The 19,370-nt window shown below is 43.1% G+C and overlaps 1 protein-coding gene across 2 annotated transcripts in view; it reads right to left on the bottom strand.

Annotated features, from left to right (window-relative positions):
- The window catches only part of CERT1 (ceramide transporter 1), a 115,964-nt gene that overhangs the window by 41,469 nt on the left and 55,125 nt on the right, over nucleotides 1–19,370 (bottom strand). For both annotated transcript variants that reach the window (XM_074995435.1, XM_074995437.1), the window contains exons 5-6: nucleotides 18,084–18,222; nucleotides 9,453–9,533 (exon numbers count right to left, since the gene is read on the bottom strand). In XM_074995435.1, the coding sequence (XP_074851536.1) occupies nucleotides 9,453–9,533; nucleotides 18,084–18,222 (220 nt within the window). The remainder of the gene's footprint in view (nucleotides 1–9,452; nucleotides 9,534–18,083; nucleotides 18,223–19,370) is intronic.

Genomic DNA, 19,370 nt, shown 5'->3' on the forward strand with positions numbered 1-19,370 from the left:
TAACTGGCATGCCCAGCCAGGCTGCCAGCAACCCGACTGGAGCAGAGGCAACTAAGAGGCCAGGGCCAAATATGGTGGGGCTTGTTGCCCAGGGATGCTGGCTAATTAAGCTTGTATTGTACCACTTACAGTCTTCATAATGAAAAAAGCAAATTTTTTTTCAACAGGTCTTGGATAAAATTGTTAAATCACAAAACTAAGAATCGATCCCTGCAGGACCCCTCTAGAAACATGACTCGTCAGCAATTCCCCAGTTACAAGTACATTTTGAGACCTGTCAATTAGTCAGTCTTTTTTTAGTCCATTTACTGTATGCCATGTACAACTGCTCTTGAAGAAGAGTTCCACTTGGCTATTTTGTCAAATGTTTATAAAGGAACATGATTTAACAAATTTCACGTGATACCAACATAATAAAAATACCTAAGGAGAAATCCACAAAGAATCATGTCTACATTTTTCAGACCCATGATGACCAGACGAATAACATTAACACAGAGAAGTAGGGTGTCTTTCATGATGGGCTGCCCCATACATCATAATCTAGTTTATATAGCAAATAGCTCATTGAAATTCAGATAAAGAACAGAATTACTGATTAACATGAAACTCCTACATCAGCCCACAAAATTATAAAATTTGACTAAGCCAGTTCATCCTTTTAGAATGTATAATGCAGTGGAATTAGTCAGAGTTTGTAACTCCCTAGGTTTAGTTTTAATAGTCAAAATGACAGCTTACACTTTCATTAAGAAACATCAGCCTGCAAGCATAGGCATCATTTCAGAAAAATTATTTGGAGGCAAAGTTGTGTCAACATATATTACACTATATCCAGCAAAGTCGAGCAGAGGGGGGAGCAAAAGAAAGGCAAGGGAGCACACAGACCTACGGAAATTTTGGACGGACTAACTATGATCAAGTGGGCAATCACCTCACTTGTCCAATTGCCAATGGCTCCTCTGCATGTAGCTGGCATTAGAGAAGGCTTTTTCTGATATTGTGGGATCCATCCTAAATATTTCTAATAGGTCTCAACAGTAAGGGTTTTCTGTAAAAGATGGGAGTCAAGGGACAGTAGGCTTTAAGACTTGGTATAGAAGTTTTGCCAAGAGAATTATGTCAGTTGTGAACACACATGGGGAAACCCAAACCCTTAATACAGCTATGCAATTCATCATCATCATCAGTCCCTTGACCGAGGTCGTTGGGGCACCTTCATGACAATGTTCTTTATAGTGTCTCTCCATTTTTGGTGGTCATATGCCAACTCTTGAGTTGAGGCAAAGCTCATCCCTGTCCATTCTTTAATGTTGTCCATCCATTGCTTTTTCTGTTTGCCACGTCTCCTTCTACTATTGACTGTGCCTTGCAGTATGGTCTTGAACAGGCCTGATCTCATTTTGTGTCCATACCATCTTAGTTTGCTCTTTTTCACTCTGGATAATAGGTCGTGATGAGGTCCTATTGCTGAGTTGATGTTTCTGACCTCTTCATTACGCATACGTGCTGTGTAGGGGATGTTAAGAAGCTTGCAGTATAGCCTCATTTCAAGGGCCTTGATCTCGCGCTCTAGTTCTGCTGTCAGAGTCCGGGTCTCTCAAGCATATAAAAAGATGGAGTGTACAAGAGCTTGCTTGAGCCTTACTTTTGACTTTAGGGATATGTTTGTCTTTCCAGATTGGTTTTAATTTTGCCATTGCTGCAGTTGTTATTGCTGTTCTGGCGAGTAGTTCTGGTTTTGTACCGGCATCAGAGATGATTGACCCTAAGTATTTAAATTGTTGCACTTTTTCCAATTTCTGTTTTATGGATATTTGTGCGGATATACCCCTAGGATCCTTGGTCATGAGTTTTGTCTTTTCTGTGTTTATTTCCACGCCATATTTTTGTTGTAGTTTTATCTAGGCATTTAACAAGGTTATCTAGTTTTTTTTTTACTCCCTGCCAGTCCAACAATGTCATCTGTGAAATGTAAGTTGGCTATAGATTGACCACCAATACTTACGGTTCCAGAGAGGTCATCCAGAGCATCTATCATGATACGTTCCAGAAAGATGTTAAAAAGCATAGGAGAGAATATGCAGCCCTGTCGTACTCCTACAGTGGTACGGAACCAGGCACCAACAGCACCACTGAATAATACTGCACTACTGGCCTGTTTGTATAAATTTTTAATTATATCAATGAGTTTACTGTTGATGTTAAATTGCTTCATTGTTGCCCACAGTGCTCCATGCCAAACTCTGTCGAAGGCCTTTTTAAAAAAAATCAATAAAAGCAAGGTAACGGTCTTGCTGATGTGAATTGTGTTTCTGACAGTACAGATAGGCTGAAAATCTGTTCCGTGGTACTCCTGCCTGATCAAAAACCAGCTTGCTCTTCAGAAATAATCTTCTTGGCCTGGGGTGTTAGTCTGTTCAGTATGATTTTCAGCATCACCTTACTAGGGCGGCTAATTAAGCTGATGGTCCTGTACTTTTCACATAACTGTAGGTTTCCTTTTTTAGGAAGCATTCTAATTAGTGATTTAGTCCAAGTTGTTGGCCATTCTCCACTTTGCCATGTTTCGTCGCAAATCATCATGATTATGTCAACCATACTGTGGCCTTCATTTTTTACAAGTTCAGATGGGATGTTATCTATGCCAGGTGATTTGCCTGTCTTTAGCAAATTTAACGGCTGCTTCAAATTTTTCATCCTATGGGAGGAAGTTGTTTCTTCTGTTGGGTTGTCAACTTTCAGAACATTAGGATCTCCACTGGAGATATAGTTGTAGAGATCAGAGCAGTATTTCATCCATCTATTTATAATGTCTCTCTCTTCAGTGAGGCAGTTGCCAGTTTTGTCTTGTATGGTGCTTATTCTGTGTTCTGTAGTCTGTGTTAACCCTTTACTAGTTTTAAAAGCTCTCTTACTCTTTGCGTTTAGGCTCTCTTCAATCTCTAAACAGCAGTTTTTCATCCAATTTTCTTTTGCTGCTTTCATACTGGTTTTTAATTTTGTTGTTAATTACCCTATATTGTGTTGCTCCTTCAGCTGATTTTTTCTTTTTCTTAAATTCTCGTTTGGTCACAAAGGTTCAAAATCTCATTTGTAATCCATTGTTTCTTTTTGGGACGATATGTTCCTAGTATCTCTGTAGCCGTTTCTGACACTACGTTTTCGAAGCTTTTAGTGAGTGTTTCTAGGTCTTGCTCAAGTGCGAGCAGGGGAGCAAATTTTCCCTCCTATCATAGCTTGGAACTCATTGATAGCATTTGGGTCTTTAAGCCAGTCCAGATTAAATTTAATGCAACTGTTCTTTGGTTTAGAAATCTTTTTCAGTTGTATCTTAAAACTCATTAGGACCAGATTATGACCACTCCCGACGTCTGCTCCCGGGAAGCTACATGTCTTGTGTACGTTCACACCAGACTGGAAACGCTTTTTAATTAGGATGTAATATATCTGGTTATGATGTTGTCCATTGGGGCTGTGCCAGGTCCAACATCTTGATGGTTTATGGGGTGCCAGTGTGTTTGCTACTACTAAGTTATTGTAGCCAGCAAATTCCAATAATCGGAAGCCTCGGTCATTAGTCAGTTCATTACAGGAGGGCCCAATGACATTCTGCCATTTGTTTATGGCCTCCATGCCTATTTTGGCATTCCAGACACCTTGTACCATTACAATATCTTTTTTCAGGATTGCATCTATGATATTCTGAAGTTGACTGTAGAAACTTTCCTTGTAATCATCAGTCAGTAGTCAGTGCATACACTTGAATGACAGTAATGTTGAATGGTGAAGCTTTCAAGCATATGGACATGATCCTGCTAGATACTGGGCAGCAAGCTAGAACTGAGTTCTTGATGTCTTTATGTATTAGGAAACCTACTCCATTAAGGTGTTTATCTTCTCCACTGTAATAGAACAAATGGCCTTAGTCTGTTCTGAGCTCCCCAAAATTTTTCCATCTTACTTCGCCGAGTCCAAGGATATGCCAGGTGTAGTTTTTCATTTCGTAGGTCAGTTCTTTAAGTTTACCTGTCTGATTTAGTGATCTTACGTTCCATATGCCTTCGGTTAGGTATTTTCTTGCACACAAGGTTTTTGGTTCACCAGTAGCTGACTTAACACAACCATCCTAGTGGACAACGGAATGCGTGGTACTTGTTAACCAGGGCAACGACCGATCTGGTACGGAGTTAGTTATGTTAGTTGTCATGAGGTGTGTCTTGGGCAGATTTCAAACGTGGCGGAGCCCATCCCTCCCCAGGTGGCCAGAGCTCTATTAGCCTGCCTCCTTACGGAGGCAGTTGCCAGTCTGCACCACTGGGAGGTGGGGCTGACTTGTATGGACACGGGTCATCAGCAGGCTACACCTTTTCGCTTTTCACCCTCCCACGGTGGAAAGAGCTAGCTGATCCCGACACTGCTGGCTGAAGTGCCAAGCATGCACCACAGCTATGCAATTACGCAAGCAAAAGGACATCTGCTGGTCTAGGTTATTCCATTTGGGAAACAGAGTTAAACTATACTGGCAAAAAAACTTCTGCTAGTATAAACGGTCTTCGCTGGGAGCATGAGTGTTGTCAGTATAATTCAAACAGAACACAGTACTAGCAAACCCCTTTAAGTGTACACAGCAGCATTCCCTGTAAGCTGAGCTGTTGGGCAGTCACTTGGGAGATTCAGGTGCCATGCAGCTTGTTACCAGAGCGCCCAGCATCAAGTGTTTCTATGGTGGTGCACATCTGCACAGGGCCTTGGTGCACATACCAAAATTTATTCAACTTATGAATGGAAAAAACCAGAGGGAACACCAGTAGATAGGGCTTATGAATGTTAATTCCAAGATGACAGTTTTTACTGACATAAGTGATATGGGAAGAAAACTGCTTCCTTCAGTAATACCACACAGTTACATTCTAGCACCCACGTCTTGACTGGATTATTGAAATCAATCTACCTTTAATAAATAGAAGCTGTTTTTGTGACAATTGTTCCAGATGCATAAAAAATGCACTTGCTGCTATATAGGAGCTTCCCAGCTCAACTTCATAATAGCTCAGTGGTTAGACCACTGGCACTGTAAACCTAGGGTTGAGAGTTCAATCTCTGATGGGGCCATTCAAGATTCTGGGCAAGTTAGATTTAAAAAAGTCAGCCAGATATGGTCATAGGTCCCGGGGTAAGTGCAGGGGACTAGACTTGATGACCTCACACAGCCTCTTCCAGCTCTATGAGATATGTATATCACAAACAGAAATAGCGTATCTACAATCACAATTCTAGCTTGATATTCTCCCCTTCCACTCAAATATAAACTGAAACTAAAACATTTCACATCTTTTAAACGAAAAATTATTCAAGCATTTCGTTATAAAATAGTAAACACACTTCTACACTGTAGAAAGCTTAAGTATGCATATATACCCTCCTCCACTTTCTCCCACAAAGGGTACCCCCACACTTCCCTGCCAACACTACATGAAGAATTACTGAAAGTGTAACATTTGCTTGACAGATTAGTAGTGCAATCTACTAAATAGAGGAAGCACTTCATAGTGCATATTGCTGCTCAACCACGACTCCTCTTACGGCCGATAGTTTATGTTGCTCGATTCCGTCTTCCATTTTTCCCCCAAAAGATGTTCCACTTAGTCCTTTAAAAAAGATTTGTAAACCTTGATAATGGAGACGAGCATGGGAATATCAACATTTCCTGATTTCTCCCAACCAAATACATTCTTTGGGTCAAATTTATCTTTTCTAACATAATATTAAAAGGTTTATGCTATTTTCACAGAATCACGGGGCTGGAAGGGACCTCAGGAGGTCATCTAGTCCAGCCCCCTGCTTCAAGCAGGATCAACCCCCACTAAGTCATCACAGCCAGGACCTTGTCAAGCCGGGACTTAAATACCTCAAGGTATGAAGAATCAACCACCTCTCCAGGCAATGCATTCCAATGCTTCATCACCCTCCTGGTGAAGTAGTTTTTCCTAATATCTAACCTACACCTCTCCCTCTTCAACTTAAGACCATTAGTCCTTGTTCTGCCATCTGACACCACTGAGAACAGTTTCTCACCCTCCTCTTTGGAGCTCCCCTTCAGGAAGTTGAAGGCTGCTATTAAATGACCCTTAAGTCTTCTCTTCTCTAAACTAAACAAGCCCAAATCCCCCAGCCTATCCTCATACGTCTTGTGCTGCAGACCCTTAATCATTTTTGTTGCCCTCCGCTGAACCTGCTCCAGCAAATCCACATCCTTTTTATACTGGGGGGGGGGGGCCCAAAACTGGACACAATATTCAAGATGTGGCCTCCCCAGTGCCGAATAGAGGGGAATAACTACTTCTCTAGATCTGCTCAAAATGCTCCTCCTAATGCACACTAGTATGCTGTTAGCCTTCTTGGCTACAAGGGCACACTGTTTACTCATATCCAGCCTTTCATCCACCATAACCCCTAAGTCCCTTTCCATCATACTGCTGCTGAGCCAGTCGGTCCCCTAGCCTGTAACAATGCTTGGGATTCTTCCGCCCCAGGTGCAGGACTTTACACTTCTCCTTGTCGATCTGCATCAGATTTCTTTTGGCCCAGTCCTCCAATTTATCCAGGGCCCTCTGGATTCTCTCTACCCTCCAACGAATCTACCTCTCCCCCTAGTTTCGTGTCATCCGCAAACTTGCTGAGGGTGCAATCCAGTCCCTCATCCAGGTCATTAATAAAGACGCTGAACAACACCAGCCCCAGAATTGACCCTTGCAGCACTCTGCTTGAAACCAACCGCCATCCAGATATTGAGCCATTGACCACCACCCGTTAGGCGCAACCATCAAGCCAGCTTTCTAGTCATCTTATAGTCCAAGGATCCAATCCATTTTTCCTTAACTTATAGACAAGAATGTTGTGGGAGACCATATCAAAAGCCTTGCTGAAGTCAAGGTATATCACATCCACTGACTTCCCCATGTCCACAGAGCTTGTTACCTCATCATAGAAGCTAATCAGATTGGTCAGGCAGGACTTCCCCCAGTGAATTCATGTTGGCTACTTTTGATCACTTTCCCCTCTTCCAAGTGCTCCAAAATGGATTCCCTGAGAATTCCCTCCATTATCCTCTTTATTCGGCTTTGGTGAGGCCACATCTGGAGTACTATGTCCAGTTCTGGGCCCCCAATTATAGGAAGGATGTGGATACACTGGAGAGGGTCCAGCAGAGGGCAACCAAAATAATTAGTGGGCTGGAGCAATATGACCTATGAAGAAAGGTTGAAGGAATTGGGACTGTTTAGTCTGCAGAAGAGAAGACTGAGGGGGCACTTGATAACAGCCTTCAATTTACTGCAGGGAGGTTGCAAAGAGGTGGGAGAGAGGCTGTTCACAGTCATCATGGATGGCAGAACACGGAACAATGGTCTCAAGTTGCAGTTGGGAAGGTCCAGGTTGAGCATTAGGAAAAAATTTTTCACTAGCAGGGTGGTGAAGCATTGGAATGATCTACCCAGGGAAGTAGTGGAGTCTCCATCCCTGGAATTGTTTAAGTCTCGCCTCGACAAAGCCCTGGCTGGGCTGATCTGATGAGTCTGGTCCTGCACAGGGCAGGGGGCTGGACTTGGTGGCTTTTTTACGTCTCTTCCAGCTCTATTGTTCCATGATTTTCCCAGGGATTGAGGTAAGGCTGATGGGTCTGTAGTGCGCTGGATTGTCCTTCTTTCCTTTTTTAAAGATGGGCACTCCATTTGCTTTCTTCCAGTCATCTGGTATCTCCCCTGATCTCCAAGAGTCTTCAAGGATAATGGCCAAAGGTTCAGCAATGACCTCTGCCAATTCCCTCAGTACCCTCAGGTGCATTAAATCCAGACCCATGGACTTCTTTAAAATACTGCCAGTTCTCTAACTTTTTTCCCCTTCATCTTTGTTTCCCAAGGGACCCTGCTGAACTGTTGTCTCAGGGAGTCAAAGTCTGCTCTCCTGAAAGCAAGGGTCTGTATGTTACTGCTCATCTTTCTTCCTTTTGTCTGGATCCAGAAATCTACAATTTCAAAGTCGCTGCAGCCCAGGTTTCCTCCCACTTCTATTTCTTCTACTAGTTCTTCCCTGTTTGTGAGCAGCAGGTCAAGTTGTGCATGGCCCCTGGTCAGTTCCTTCAGCACTTGTACCAAGAAGTTATCCCCAATGTTTTCCAGAGACTCCTCCACACCCAGTGGGAAACCTGCAGAGAATTCAGGTTTTCTTCCCCAGCTTTACCTCAAACAGCCTTTAGATTCAGTTGCAAATTCCAATCTATTATCTCAGGAGTACTGCATGGGACCTCCTTGAGATCAATCAGTGCTGACTCAGTCGGTCTGAAGCAGCAGTTGGACAATACTAAAAAAGGCTCCTATAAATGAAAGGGGCTGAATACATTGTAGTTTAGCCAAAGGAGCAAGACAAAAGAACTAGAAATTACAAATATATGTTTTGGAGTTTAGGAAGCAGGCCAGATGTTAGAAAGATTCTAGAAAAGCAAGACTTAAATGCTTATTCTAACCTCCTGAACACATTCAGTAGGTGCTGCAACCATAACAGAAAACAAATAGAAAACAGAATTTTAACTTAGAATTTATCAGCCATAGGGGGTGTACTACAGTAAGATTCATAAAGATGTTAAAAATTTATTAAGCCACAGGCTACCCAGAAAATAAGACCAGCTGGCCTCACTGTTTTTTTTCCCCATCAGCAAGTCCCCTACGAAAAGGTGATTTACAGAAACATCAGTATTTTAATAGGTCTCTGACAACAGCACTTAAAGCACTCCTAGTAGGTCTACAACTTATATGGGAACAACTGGTCGACACCACTCCCTGCCTCTTTCCAAGTGAAATAAGCTACACTGGTAAAAACACAGTTTTGCAATAAACTGCTTCCATATTAGAGGCTTTTGCTGGCACCACTATGTCAGTTATAAATCACACCTGACCATAACCTGACCGACATATTGCCAGCAAGAGTTTGCAGAATAGACCTGAAGCTTTGCACAGAAAATAGCTGAAGTAGTCAGGCTCACAACAGTAACATCTACGAGCAGCCTGTTATATTCAATATTCCCAAGTAAGTATCAGAAAAGCAGGTGGTGAATATGAGCTGAATACTGAACTGTCTCTCATAAGTCTTGACCTTTTCAGTGAGGTATGAGCAGTTACTGTTTCTAAATGCATCATTATACTTTTGCCTTGGAAAACAAGCATAAAGTTATCCATATCAGCGGTTCTCAATCTACTTACCATTGCAGGCCTCCACACACCACACCTCCACTCTAACTGTATGGTCCTGAGGATGTTATATGGGCTGCAACTAGCCCTCAAATTGACCACCTTTGATCTAGATTTCTATACCACGGTTGTCACTATAAAGTAGAGATAACTGGAATAAAGTGTATCTAGAGAAAATTGAGTTAATGTAAATTTAGACGTACTTACATTTTTCCTTATTGCCATTATTATGCAAGAAATCTCCATCAGAGCGCACTGTAGGAAAATCATCTTCATCATCTTCAACCACTAAATTTGAAAGAGAGATTATTTGCATATGTATAGCTAAGAAGCACAGTGACAGAAAAAGGTTCTCTTCAAGTTCTTATTGAGCAGGAAGGTATTGTAGCATTTGGATGGCTGATCAGAATTTATTTAATAAGCTTACTTATTTTAATTTTGCACAGGAAACTTTTAGATTTTTCTGTTGTCTCGGGTCATAATTTGCTTAAGTGACACAAATGTGATGCTGACGTACAATGTAAAACAGTTTATGGTTTGACTTCTTTTTCTATTACAGTATGTTATGAATACCAGATTTACAAACTGAACAATGAGCCAAATACCTCATTTGGAATCAGTAGTACAAAAAAAATCAGGTAACAGAAGCAAAAAATTCTATATAGCACAATACTGAGTTAAACTAAATGTTAACTGCTAAAACAAGAAAGGCAAAGCTCTTTAAAAAAAGAGCTGAAAAGACAAGGAAACTGTTTCTATGCTTTTTTCTTTAGGATATAAAAAGCAGCATTTTTCTTCTGCATAGTAAAGCTTCAAAGCAAAATTAAGGCTGCGTTTATACTCACCACAGAAAGTCAACGGCTGATACACAATTGTAGGTATGCCAGTTGCTTACCTAAAATTGACTTTTCAGCCATTGACTTCTGTGCCTGTCTTCATGGTAGAAGGTTGATGGGAGCAGTCCTCCCAACAACCTTCCTTAATCCTTGTGGCTCATGAGGCATTCCAGCATCGATGTTGACACCGGAATGTGCCATTTCACGTATGCGCACGACGCCCTGCAAGATCACACCTGAACAGTCGATCTTCTGCAGTCAGCGTAGATGCAGCCTAAGTCAAAATTCAGTTGGAAACTTCTAAAACAAACCCATGTTTTGTTCAGAATTATGAACAACCTTCATTCCAGAAGCGTTCTTAACTCTGTGATTTTAATCTAAAAAAGCAGCAAGGGACCAGATTTGTTCTAAAACCCTGCATAGATCTTGTCAGGGTCCCATCAGCAGAAAGTCTGCTGAATGGGGGCACTGTTCATGCATACACTGTGCACAAACTTGCTCTGCTAGGGAATAAAGACAGCACAGCCACAAAACTAAAGGATGTTTCACAAGAGGGCACTTTCAGCACTATCAAGGATGCTCTTAAAATAATCACTCACCTCCTTGTAACTGTTGTTCTTTGAGATGTGTTGCTCATATCCATTCCAACCAAGAGAGTGTATGTGTGTGTGCTGTGTACATGCTCAACAGAAAGCTCTTCCCTTTAGCAGTCCCTGTTGGGTCAGCTGTATACCTCCCACATCTGCGAGTGCAACTCTCAGAGCGAAATAAATGACCCTCTTGACCTGACCCCTCCCTCCAGTTTTTTTCTTGCCAGCTACTTTGACAGATTGGAGGGCGTGGATACTGGAATGGATCTGAGCAATGGATCAATAGGTAGAGAACTTGAGTAACTGCTCAGAATTCCAGTTAGGTGACTCCCAAGCACTACCTACGCAGGTGAGTCAGAGTTAGGGAACTGTTAACTGGAGCACCACTCTGGAGCATCTCTGGTACACTGGATGACAGCTTAATGTGCGGTAAATGTATGCACTGATGATCAAATTGCCACTTTGTACATCTCCTGTATAAGGCCAGAAACTCAGGTCGACAAAGCCAGTGTCCTTGTTGAAAGTGCCATATTACCAGGGGCTGGGAACTGGGCCAGCTCATAGCATGTGCAGATCAAGCCCATGATCTGGGAAGAAAAACTCTGGGAAGAAACCAGAAGTCCTCTCATCTGGTCCATCACCACCATGAACAGATGGACTGACTTCCTGAATGGCTTAGTAATTTCTACATAGAAGTTTAGCATGTGCCACACATCCAATGAGTGCAGCCTATGCTCTTGAGAAATGTGAGGCTTACAACAGAAGACGTGTAGAAAGAGGTTTTGGCTAGCATAGAAATGAAACTTGATCTTGGAAAGAAATGCTGGGTGGGGTCTCAGTTGCACCTTGCCCTTGTTGATGATCAGGCAGAATGGATTACAGGTTAATGCCTTAAACTCAGAAACACTCCTAGCAGATGTGATGGCACCCAGGAAGGCCATCTTCCACAACAGTGAAGGCAGAAAGTCTCCAATGGTTTGAAAGCCCATCCCATGAGTTTGGAGTTAAGGTCCCATACAGGCACAAGCTTTCAGGTATGTGGCTATAACCTTTTTAGCCCCTTGAGAAAATGCCCTACACCATGGGGTTGGTGAACAGGGAGTTTCCAGACAATCCCGAATAGAAGGCTAAGATAGCAGTGAGGTGTACCTTAATGCATGAAGCTGCCGCACCCTGTCCTCTGAGGTGCAGAAGTTGCTCCAGGATAAATGGCATAGATGCCTGGCGTGGAGGTGTGCAATACTGGACACAGTATGAGATAGAAGGACTGGAAGTCTGGACAGTGAAGGCAACAACGGCCCTGTGTTATGAGATCAAGCTAGAGTAGTAAATACCAGGGTAACATCCACTCCCTGAAGCACCTCATAACAGCAGGTCATTGAGGTAGGGATATACCTGCACCTTCCTCCAAGGAAGGCTGCTATGACGGACATGCACTTGGTGAGCACTCAGGGAGCTGTTGGTAGACTCAATGGGAGGACTGAACTAAATGTCTGGGGTTGACCACAATGTGTAGAAATGGTCAGTATGCAGGCTCAACAGCTATGTGAAAGCACATATCTTTCAAGTCAAGGGCAGCATACTAGTCACCCAGATCCAGGGAAGGGATGATTGTGTTTAGGGAGACTATGCGGAACTTCCAGTTCACAATGAACTGGTTGAGTCCATGGAGGTCTAAAGTAAGTATGAGATCCCCCTTAGGGATTAGGAAATAAGTGGGAGTAGAATCCCTTGCCCCTTAGCTTCATTGCCCCAACAGTGAGGAGCAACTGCACATCCCGAATAAGGAATTGCTCATGAGAAGGGTGCCTGAAGATGGACAAGAAAGAGGGATGAGAGGGAGAGAAAGAGCAGAACTCAACAGATATCCCACTTCTATTGTGCAAAGAACCCAGGGGCCCAATGCTATTTGGGACTGAGCGTGGTAGAAGTCAGACAGACTGTTCAGAAAATGTGGGTAAAGATCCAGCTGTGTGGCAGATAACATCATCAGTCATGCCTTCAAAAGCTTCTTTAGAGCTTGATGAAGGTTTGGACTGCCCAAAGGTGGGTTGGCAGGCTTATGCCTGCTGTTCTTGCTCCTTTGTCTATATAAGTTCTGCCTCAGCCTAAGGAAGATACAGGAATTGATGCTGTAGTGGTTGGGACAAAGTGCTCACACTGGGTTGCCAGATCGTGCATTCCCAACGAAGGTTATGCTGGAAAAAAAGTTATGGGTAACTGAATCTGCACAATCTAGGGACACCTGTAGGGAGGTCTGCATTGCTGCACTCTTGCAACAATGGAAAAACAACTGCACTCTAGAATCCAGTGAAATCACATCTTTGAACTTCAAAATGGCAGCTCATGAATTGACGTTATACCTAGAAAGATAGCTTGCTGATTAGCTAACCTCAGCTGGAGGTCCCCAGTGGCATAGAGCTTTCGACCAAAGACGTCTATCTTTCCCGTTTCCTAAGGCTTCTGGGTCAGCTCCTTGCTGTCCCTGAAGCTCTCTTGTTGATCACTGACATGACCAGCAAGTATGGCTGCAGAGAGGAGAACAGGGAAGAGAAGAGAAGAGACCAAGTATTTGCACTTGACACAGCTGGCAGACAGGAGGATCAGGGTCAAGGTCTGCCAAAGGGTGTTTATGTTGGTTTGCAGCTTTGGTTAGAGACAGAGCTACCCCGATGGACCTTCGGGGGGTAAGAATATCCACATATTCCTTGACCACATCCTCTGCTTGAAACCCCTTCTTGTGTACTTGAGGAACTCCTGATATGCCATATGCTCAATTGGAGCAGAGCCCAAGTCTGATGCTCCTGCCTCAGCTTTCATCAAGGGAAGATGAGCTATCAGGTCTTCCTGGCGCTCCAGCTTCCTGAACTTGTTCAGTGCATGCCCTTGTGGCAGCTACAGCTGGGGAGGTCAGAGCCTGGTTCTGAGGCTGGCCCTAAGGCAGAACTGCCTTGGCCCCAAGTTGAGCTTGAGGAGTGGTTGGGACAGAGTAGCCTTGGATCTCCAAAGTGTAGGCACATCCCTGGTAAAGTAGTGTGGTCAGCATTCTGAGGCTACCTGTCTTGACCACCTTGAAAAGGTGCCCTGCGCCTGATGGTAAGTCTTGGGGGTCCAAAAGGACCCTAGACCTCTGAGTTGCCACTGAATTTGCTAGATTAGTGGAACCTCCCTTTGTTCCCTCTCAGAGCTAAGCCCACTGCACCTTGAGTAATACAAATCGGCATCTGACTCCAAGAGCGGAGCCTGATCTCAACAACCAGGGCAGTGACAAGGGCCCATGACTGGTGACATGATGAAGTGGGAGGACTGGTGCTCAGATGGCGACTAGTACCAAGTGTCCAATGTCAGCGATTAAGGATGAAGGTCCAGTGCCAGTCTGCTCTTGGTGCAGAAGAGTCACATTGCCAGAGCCGAGGATGACCCGCAGGTCTCGGAGCCAGGGAGCGGTGCTGAGGTGAAGGCAAACAAGAAGAGCACAGAGCTGGGGGCTGAGGACTGCATCATCCTGAGACTGCCCTAGACAATACTGGTTTTACAGACCCTGGAAGTTTGTCCCTCAGAACCATCATCTCAGTCAGGTCTCTGGTGGCTTCAAACGTGTGCCGTGTGGAGCCTGGTTGTAACAACTCACCTGCCACTGCCCTACTGGAGAGTCGCTACGTGCCAGATTCAATGGTCCCTTTTCATGGGCACAGAAGTTGACAGCACCGACTTGTGATGTCTGGGTGCCAGGAGTGCAGTTGTGCATAGCCTGATAGTCTCATGGTTTTCAGGACCAGCAAGCGCCACCTTTCAGCTTTCTTGTGTTGCTTGTGCGGCACCAGGGAAGTCAGTTGGTGCTGGGCCCCTATTCCTGGCTGTGGAGATGGAGAGCACCAGTGCCAAGGGACTCTTGTGTCCAGAGTTGTTCCTTGTCACTGTGTTGCAAATGGATGCTGAAGCATTCTGAACAGATGCGCTAGGTGCTGGATCCTGGCAGACGCTAGCCTCCTGGGGGTGAAGAGTGGACTCCAGTAAAAATTGTTTTTGGTGGAAATCCCACTGTTTCGTCGGTCTTGGCTAAAACGCCCTGCAAACGTTCCACCTGTCCCAGACACTTCGATGAGTCCCCCTCAGAAACTTCAAACAAGAGTCATGGGAGGCCACTTATGTGAATAGGCTTATCGCCAGCACTGCATGGCTTAAAGCCTTGGGCACGTGCTATGTCCTGGAACCTGAGGAAGAGTTCAGTACTGGAGAAGAGATCCTGTTTCTGACCTACTATGTAAATAATTAAACTAGAACAGTGATGTCAAAAAGAAATTTAACAATTGCCACACGCAGTCAGTGTGCACCCCCTCCCAGCCAGGCACCCTACCCTCTATTCCCCTCTCCCTTCCCACACAAGCTGTCTGACTTCCTGAGCTGCCCAGCCCCGAGCGAGCCACAGGAGAGGCCACCTCTGACACCACACGCTTGTCCCACCAAGTGGTGGGGCACATACATGGAGGGTGCTCCACCTGTACAGCTCTAATGAGCTGCTTTGCCACACCGCGCTGTCCAGTTTGCCACAGGTAGCAAATAAACAGCGTATTGGATACCGCAGAACTAGAAACTAGAATGAGTAGCAAGGGAGCATTAAGAAAAAACAGTTGCTGAGCAAGTGCGCATTGTCCCAATGGCCATTAGGGACAGGAAGAAGGAACTGAAGGGGGTTGACTCAGCATGGACATTTATCCACTACCATGAGGCTGCCACTCCCGGGGGCCTCCACAACCAACCCAGTGGAAGCTAAGAGAAAATCTTCCTGATGATCATGCACAGGTAGCACGTGCACACACCTAACTGAAACTGATATGAGCAATCACTCGAAAAAGAATTCCAATTAAGCAGAGCACTTAAGCATGTGCTTACATGGTCTGCTTATTTGAGGTTTCAAAGCAACCTTAAGTGTGCTCTTACTGTTCTTTGGCAGTGGTTTGCTGAATTGCAGACTAAGTCAACAGATCTCGGATGTCTCTTCCATAAGACTATCTTTGGGCCATGACCCACACCATGAAGTTAAAAGCTTTCCTTGTCTGACAGAGCATCACCACTGCTTCACCACTGGAGCAGTGAATGTAGATCAAGAACTTTCAGCACACAAAATATATTTTATTTAATATGGCAAACAGTTTGCCTTTTGACAAAAAAGTAATATTAAAGCAAAACAGAAACTGAAAATACACACTGGAGCTTCCATATTGCTGATTTTTATAAATGCTACTACTTTTCAGTAGAATTTCTGCCATCAGAAGGCTCACATTTCAAATTAAACAAGTATGAATGCACTTCCCTGAAATTAAATGAGAAAGTCCCACCATAATTTGTGAACTTTCAGAATGCTGAAGTGAGAAGAAAGGTAATTTTTTAAGCAATTGTTAACTTCTTAGCATTTATAAGTTTAAAACCAATTGCCTTAAACAATCAAATACTATCTATGTATGGCAGCTCAGACGTGAGAAACAATCCATTGTTCCATTATCCCTTCAATTTGTCACAACAAAGGTCAAGGAAGCAATATCAAATATAAGCTCCACTGTCATCTTCTGTGGGTTTAATTTTTTTTTTAAATTAACAGTTCATGCTACAAGACTCAAGTGATATCTTAATAAAGGTTGAGCCCTTCTAGTCTGGCACCCTTGGGCCCTGAGTGGTACTGAATGAGAAAAATCAGCTGGACCACAGGAGGTCAATATTACCTAGCAGCATTGCTTATGCTTCCACTGCTTACTGGGGTCTTAAAAATACATTTGGGATAAATTACAGCTAAATAACTGCAAAGAAGAGCGAGAGCCAGGACTGATGGTGGTAAGCAAACTTTTTGGGACCATGGGAAACTTGGCTACACCCCTGGTAAGTGGTCGCCCAGTTAACTAAAACTGTGACTGATTACAGATGTTGTGGGATGAGAATGTACCAAATCAGAGAAGTTCAACCTGTGCTTCAGTGTTTTTGAAACCTACCAATTCTAGATATGTTTAAAGGCTTTGAGATTATGGGCACTCAGGTCAAAAACCACCTTCCAAACAAGGCATTACAATCTACACCCAATGCAGTGAAACAAGCTCTCATTGTGGCTGTGTCTACACTAGCACCCCCTTTTGAAAGGGGGATGCTAATGAGACACTTCAGGATATGCTAATGAAAGGATCCCGCACACTTCCAAATCCCCTTATTCCTATAACCAAAGGATTTCAATGTAACCAAACAGGAGTAAGGGGATTTCAAAGTGTGCGGGATCCTTTCAAAAAGGACCCCGTGTAGATGAGCCACGTGCCATCGAAAGCAGCACTTTCGAACTGCCATGGTCACCATTATGCTAATGAGTCTCTGCATATTCATTGCAGTGCATCATTAGCATATCCTGAACTGTTGAACTAGCATCCCCCTTTCTAAAGGGGGGTGCTAGCGTAGACAGGCCATATAATTTGGTGTGGCTCACCACACGCTATGGTGAACAAGACATTACAATACAGGAAGGCCTCGCCATTCACAGCTTGTGATTTCACTTATTGGTGGTTTGCCATGCGGTGGTTAGTCACTCCCTGCTGTGCCGGTCCACATTGCACTGCACTGCACTGTTCCAAGCACATGATTTAGCATGATCACACTCTCTCAGAACTCCCTCACAACCACATTGAGGCCGTTAAAGAAATATTCAGCCTTAATTATGGAACCAAAAAGAAAAGCAAGTGATGCAAACAGTGCCCAACAGTCTAGGAAGGTGAAAGGTGATGACATTAAACCAGAAAATGGAATTACTGGATAAACTTGCAAGGAGTCACACTGCAGCCTCAGGAGGTGGACTGTACGGCATTAATGAGTCAACTGTGCATTATATTAAAATAGGAGCAAAACATAAGAGTGTTGCTGCAATGGGGCCATACCAGGAAATGTTAAAAGGATTTCAGCAGCTTCCCATCACATTGTTCTTTTGAAAACCCACATGCTGTTTTAACTGCCCCCTCCCAGAGGGGCAATAAGATTCCCAAGCAGCGAGTTCAAAGAACTGATTTGGGTGACTAAGACTGAAGATGATTACATCATCTTTGTGTTCCAGTTTGGCCATTAATTCACTGCTTTTAAGTTACACTTGCTTGTTGACTGTCAAACTGCAGGCAATAAAACTGTCTTTGTGGGAAGTGTGTTGTTTCTGTGTTACAGATGCCCCTCCCCCCATCTCTTGGTATTCCCAGTTTTCCCCATTCAGAACTATATCTGGAACATACCCCGCCTACTAAACGATGAGGCCTTCCTGTACCTAAATAGTGTCTGAGCCTATCAAATGCTTTACCTGTTACGGATGCCACTATTTTGAAACTAGATTACACCTCACTTCAGAAAGCTACCAAGAGAACAATACCACAAGTAATTGTATTTAATGTATTTACCTTTATCCCTCTGAAATTCATCCTTAGAGACTGCATCTGCACAGGCATCAAAGTATTTTTGCAAAGTATCGACCTGTCTACAGAGGATATCTCTGAAGGTTTCCATTTCAGCAAGCTTCTCACGCAAGCTGTGACCTTTCTGGAAATACAGAAAAAAGCCTCAAGTAATACTACACAATTTATAATAGAAAATACAGTAATAAATATGAAAAATAAAAACAGATCTAGGCAACCATGGTTTCCTGACTCCTACTCCAGTTTACTTTCCTCTAAGCTATAGTGCATCTGGTGAGAAAGTCTCTGGAAACAATAGAGATGCCCTTCAGTGACAACATCACTGCTCAACGTAATGGATTATTCTTGGGATGCTTTCCATGTTTAAACAAGTAAATGTCACACCAGAGAACTTTCCATGTATAACTGATATTGGAGTAAAAGATTTGAAGCAATGTCTGGAGTATTTCAGTATTTTCACAGAAAGGTTCAAAAAAGGTAAGACAAGAAAAGTTTCAACAAGAAGTTATTTGAAATTCTTACTTATTAACCCATTTTTCATTAAACCATTATGAACAATTCAAATTATCTTAAAACTTTATATCTGTGTTCTGTTTATTGCACTAGATGATTTTAACAAAAACATTTATTTAAACTAATATCTCAGCTCCTACTAGCTCCACCATAATCTCATTAAATACTTAGGCAAATATGCTGCAAGTTGCAGCATAAGATTTCTTTACTATTTACTGGGATCACTGAATAAACTAAAAAAAAAACAAAAAAAAAACCAAGCTCTATTCATCAGTTTTAACTGCACTAACAGCAAGAGATGACCATGTATTTAAACATTTCTGGATTTTTTCCTACACTTTTAAATATATTGATTTTAATAAAAAATTTACAGTGCTCACTTTGCAAGTTTATAATGGAACACTATAAAATGGTATTAGCATATTTCAGTTCACCTCATTCAAATACTATAATGTCATCTCTTTATGGTGCAAGTAAAGTTTACAAGCACAGGGTATTTTACATAATTGCACTCAATAAAACAATGTAAAACTTTAGAGCCTGTAAGTCCACTCATAGTCCTACTTCTTGTTCAGCCAATTCCTAAGACACAAATTTGTTTACATCTATAGGAGGTAATGCTGCTTGCTTCTTAACTATGTCATCTTAAAGGGAGAACAGGTATTCACACCTGGTACCGTTGCAGTCAGCACTGCAAGGTGTTTGTGTGCCAGTGATACTAAACATTCAGGCTTTTTAATGTACCCTCTCTCTCCCACA

The sequence above is a fragment of the Carettochelys insculpta genome, chromosome 5, assembly GCF_033958435.1.
Source record: "Carettochelys insculpta isolate YL-2023 chromosome 5, ASM3395843v1, whole genome shotgun sequence".
NCBI lineage: Eukaryota > Metazoa > Chordata > Testudines > Carettochelyidae > Carettochelys > Carettochelys insculpta.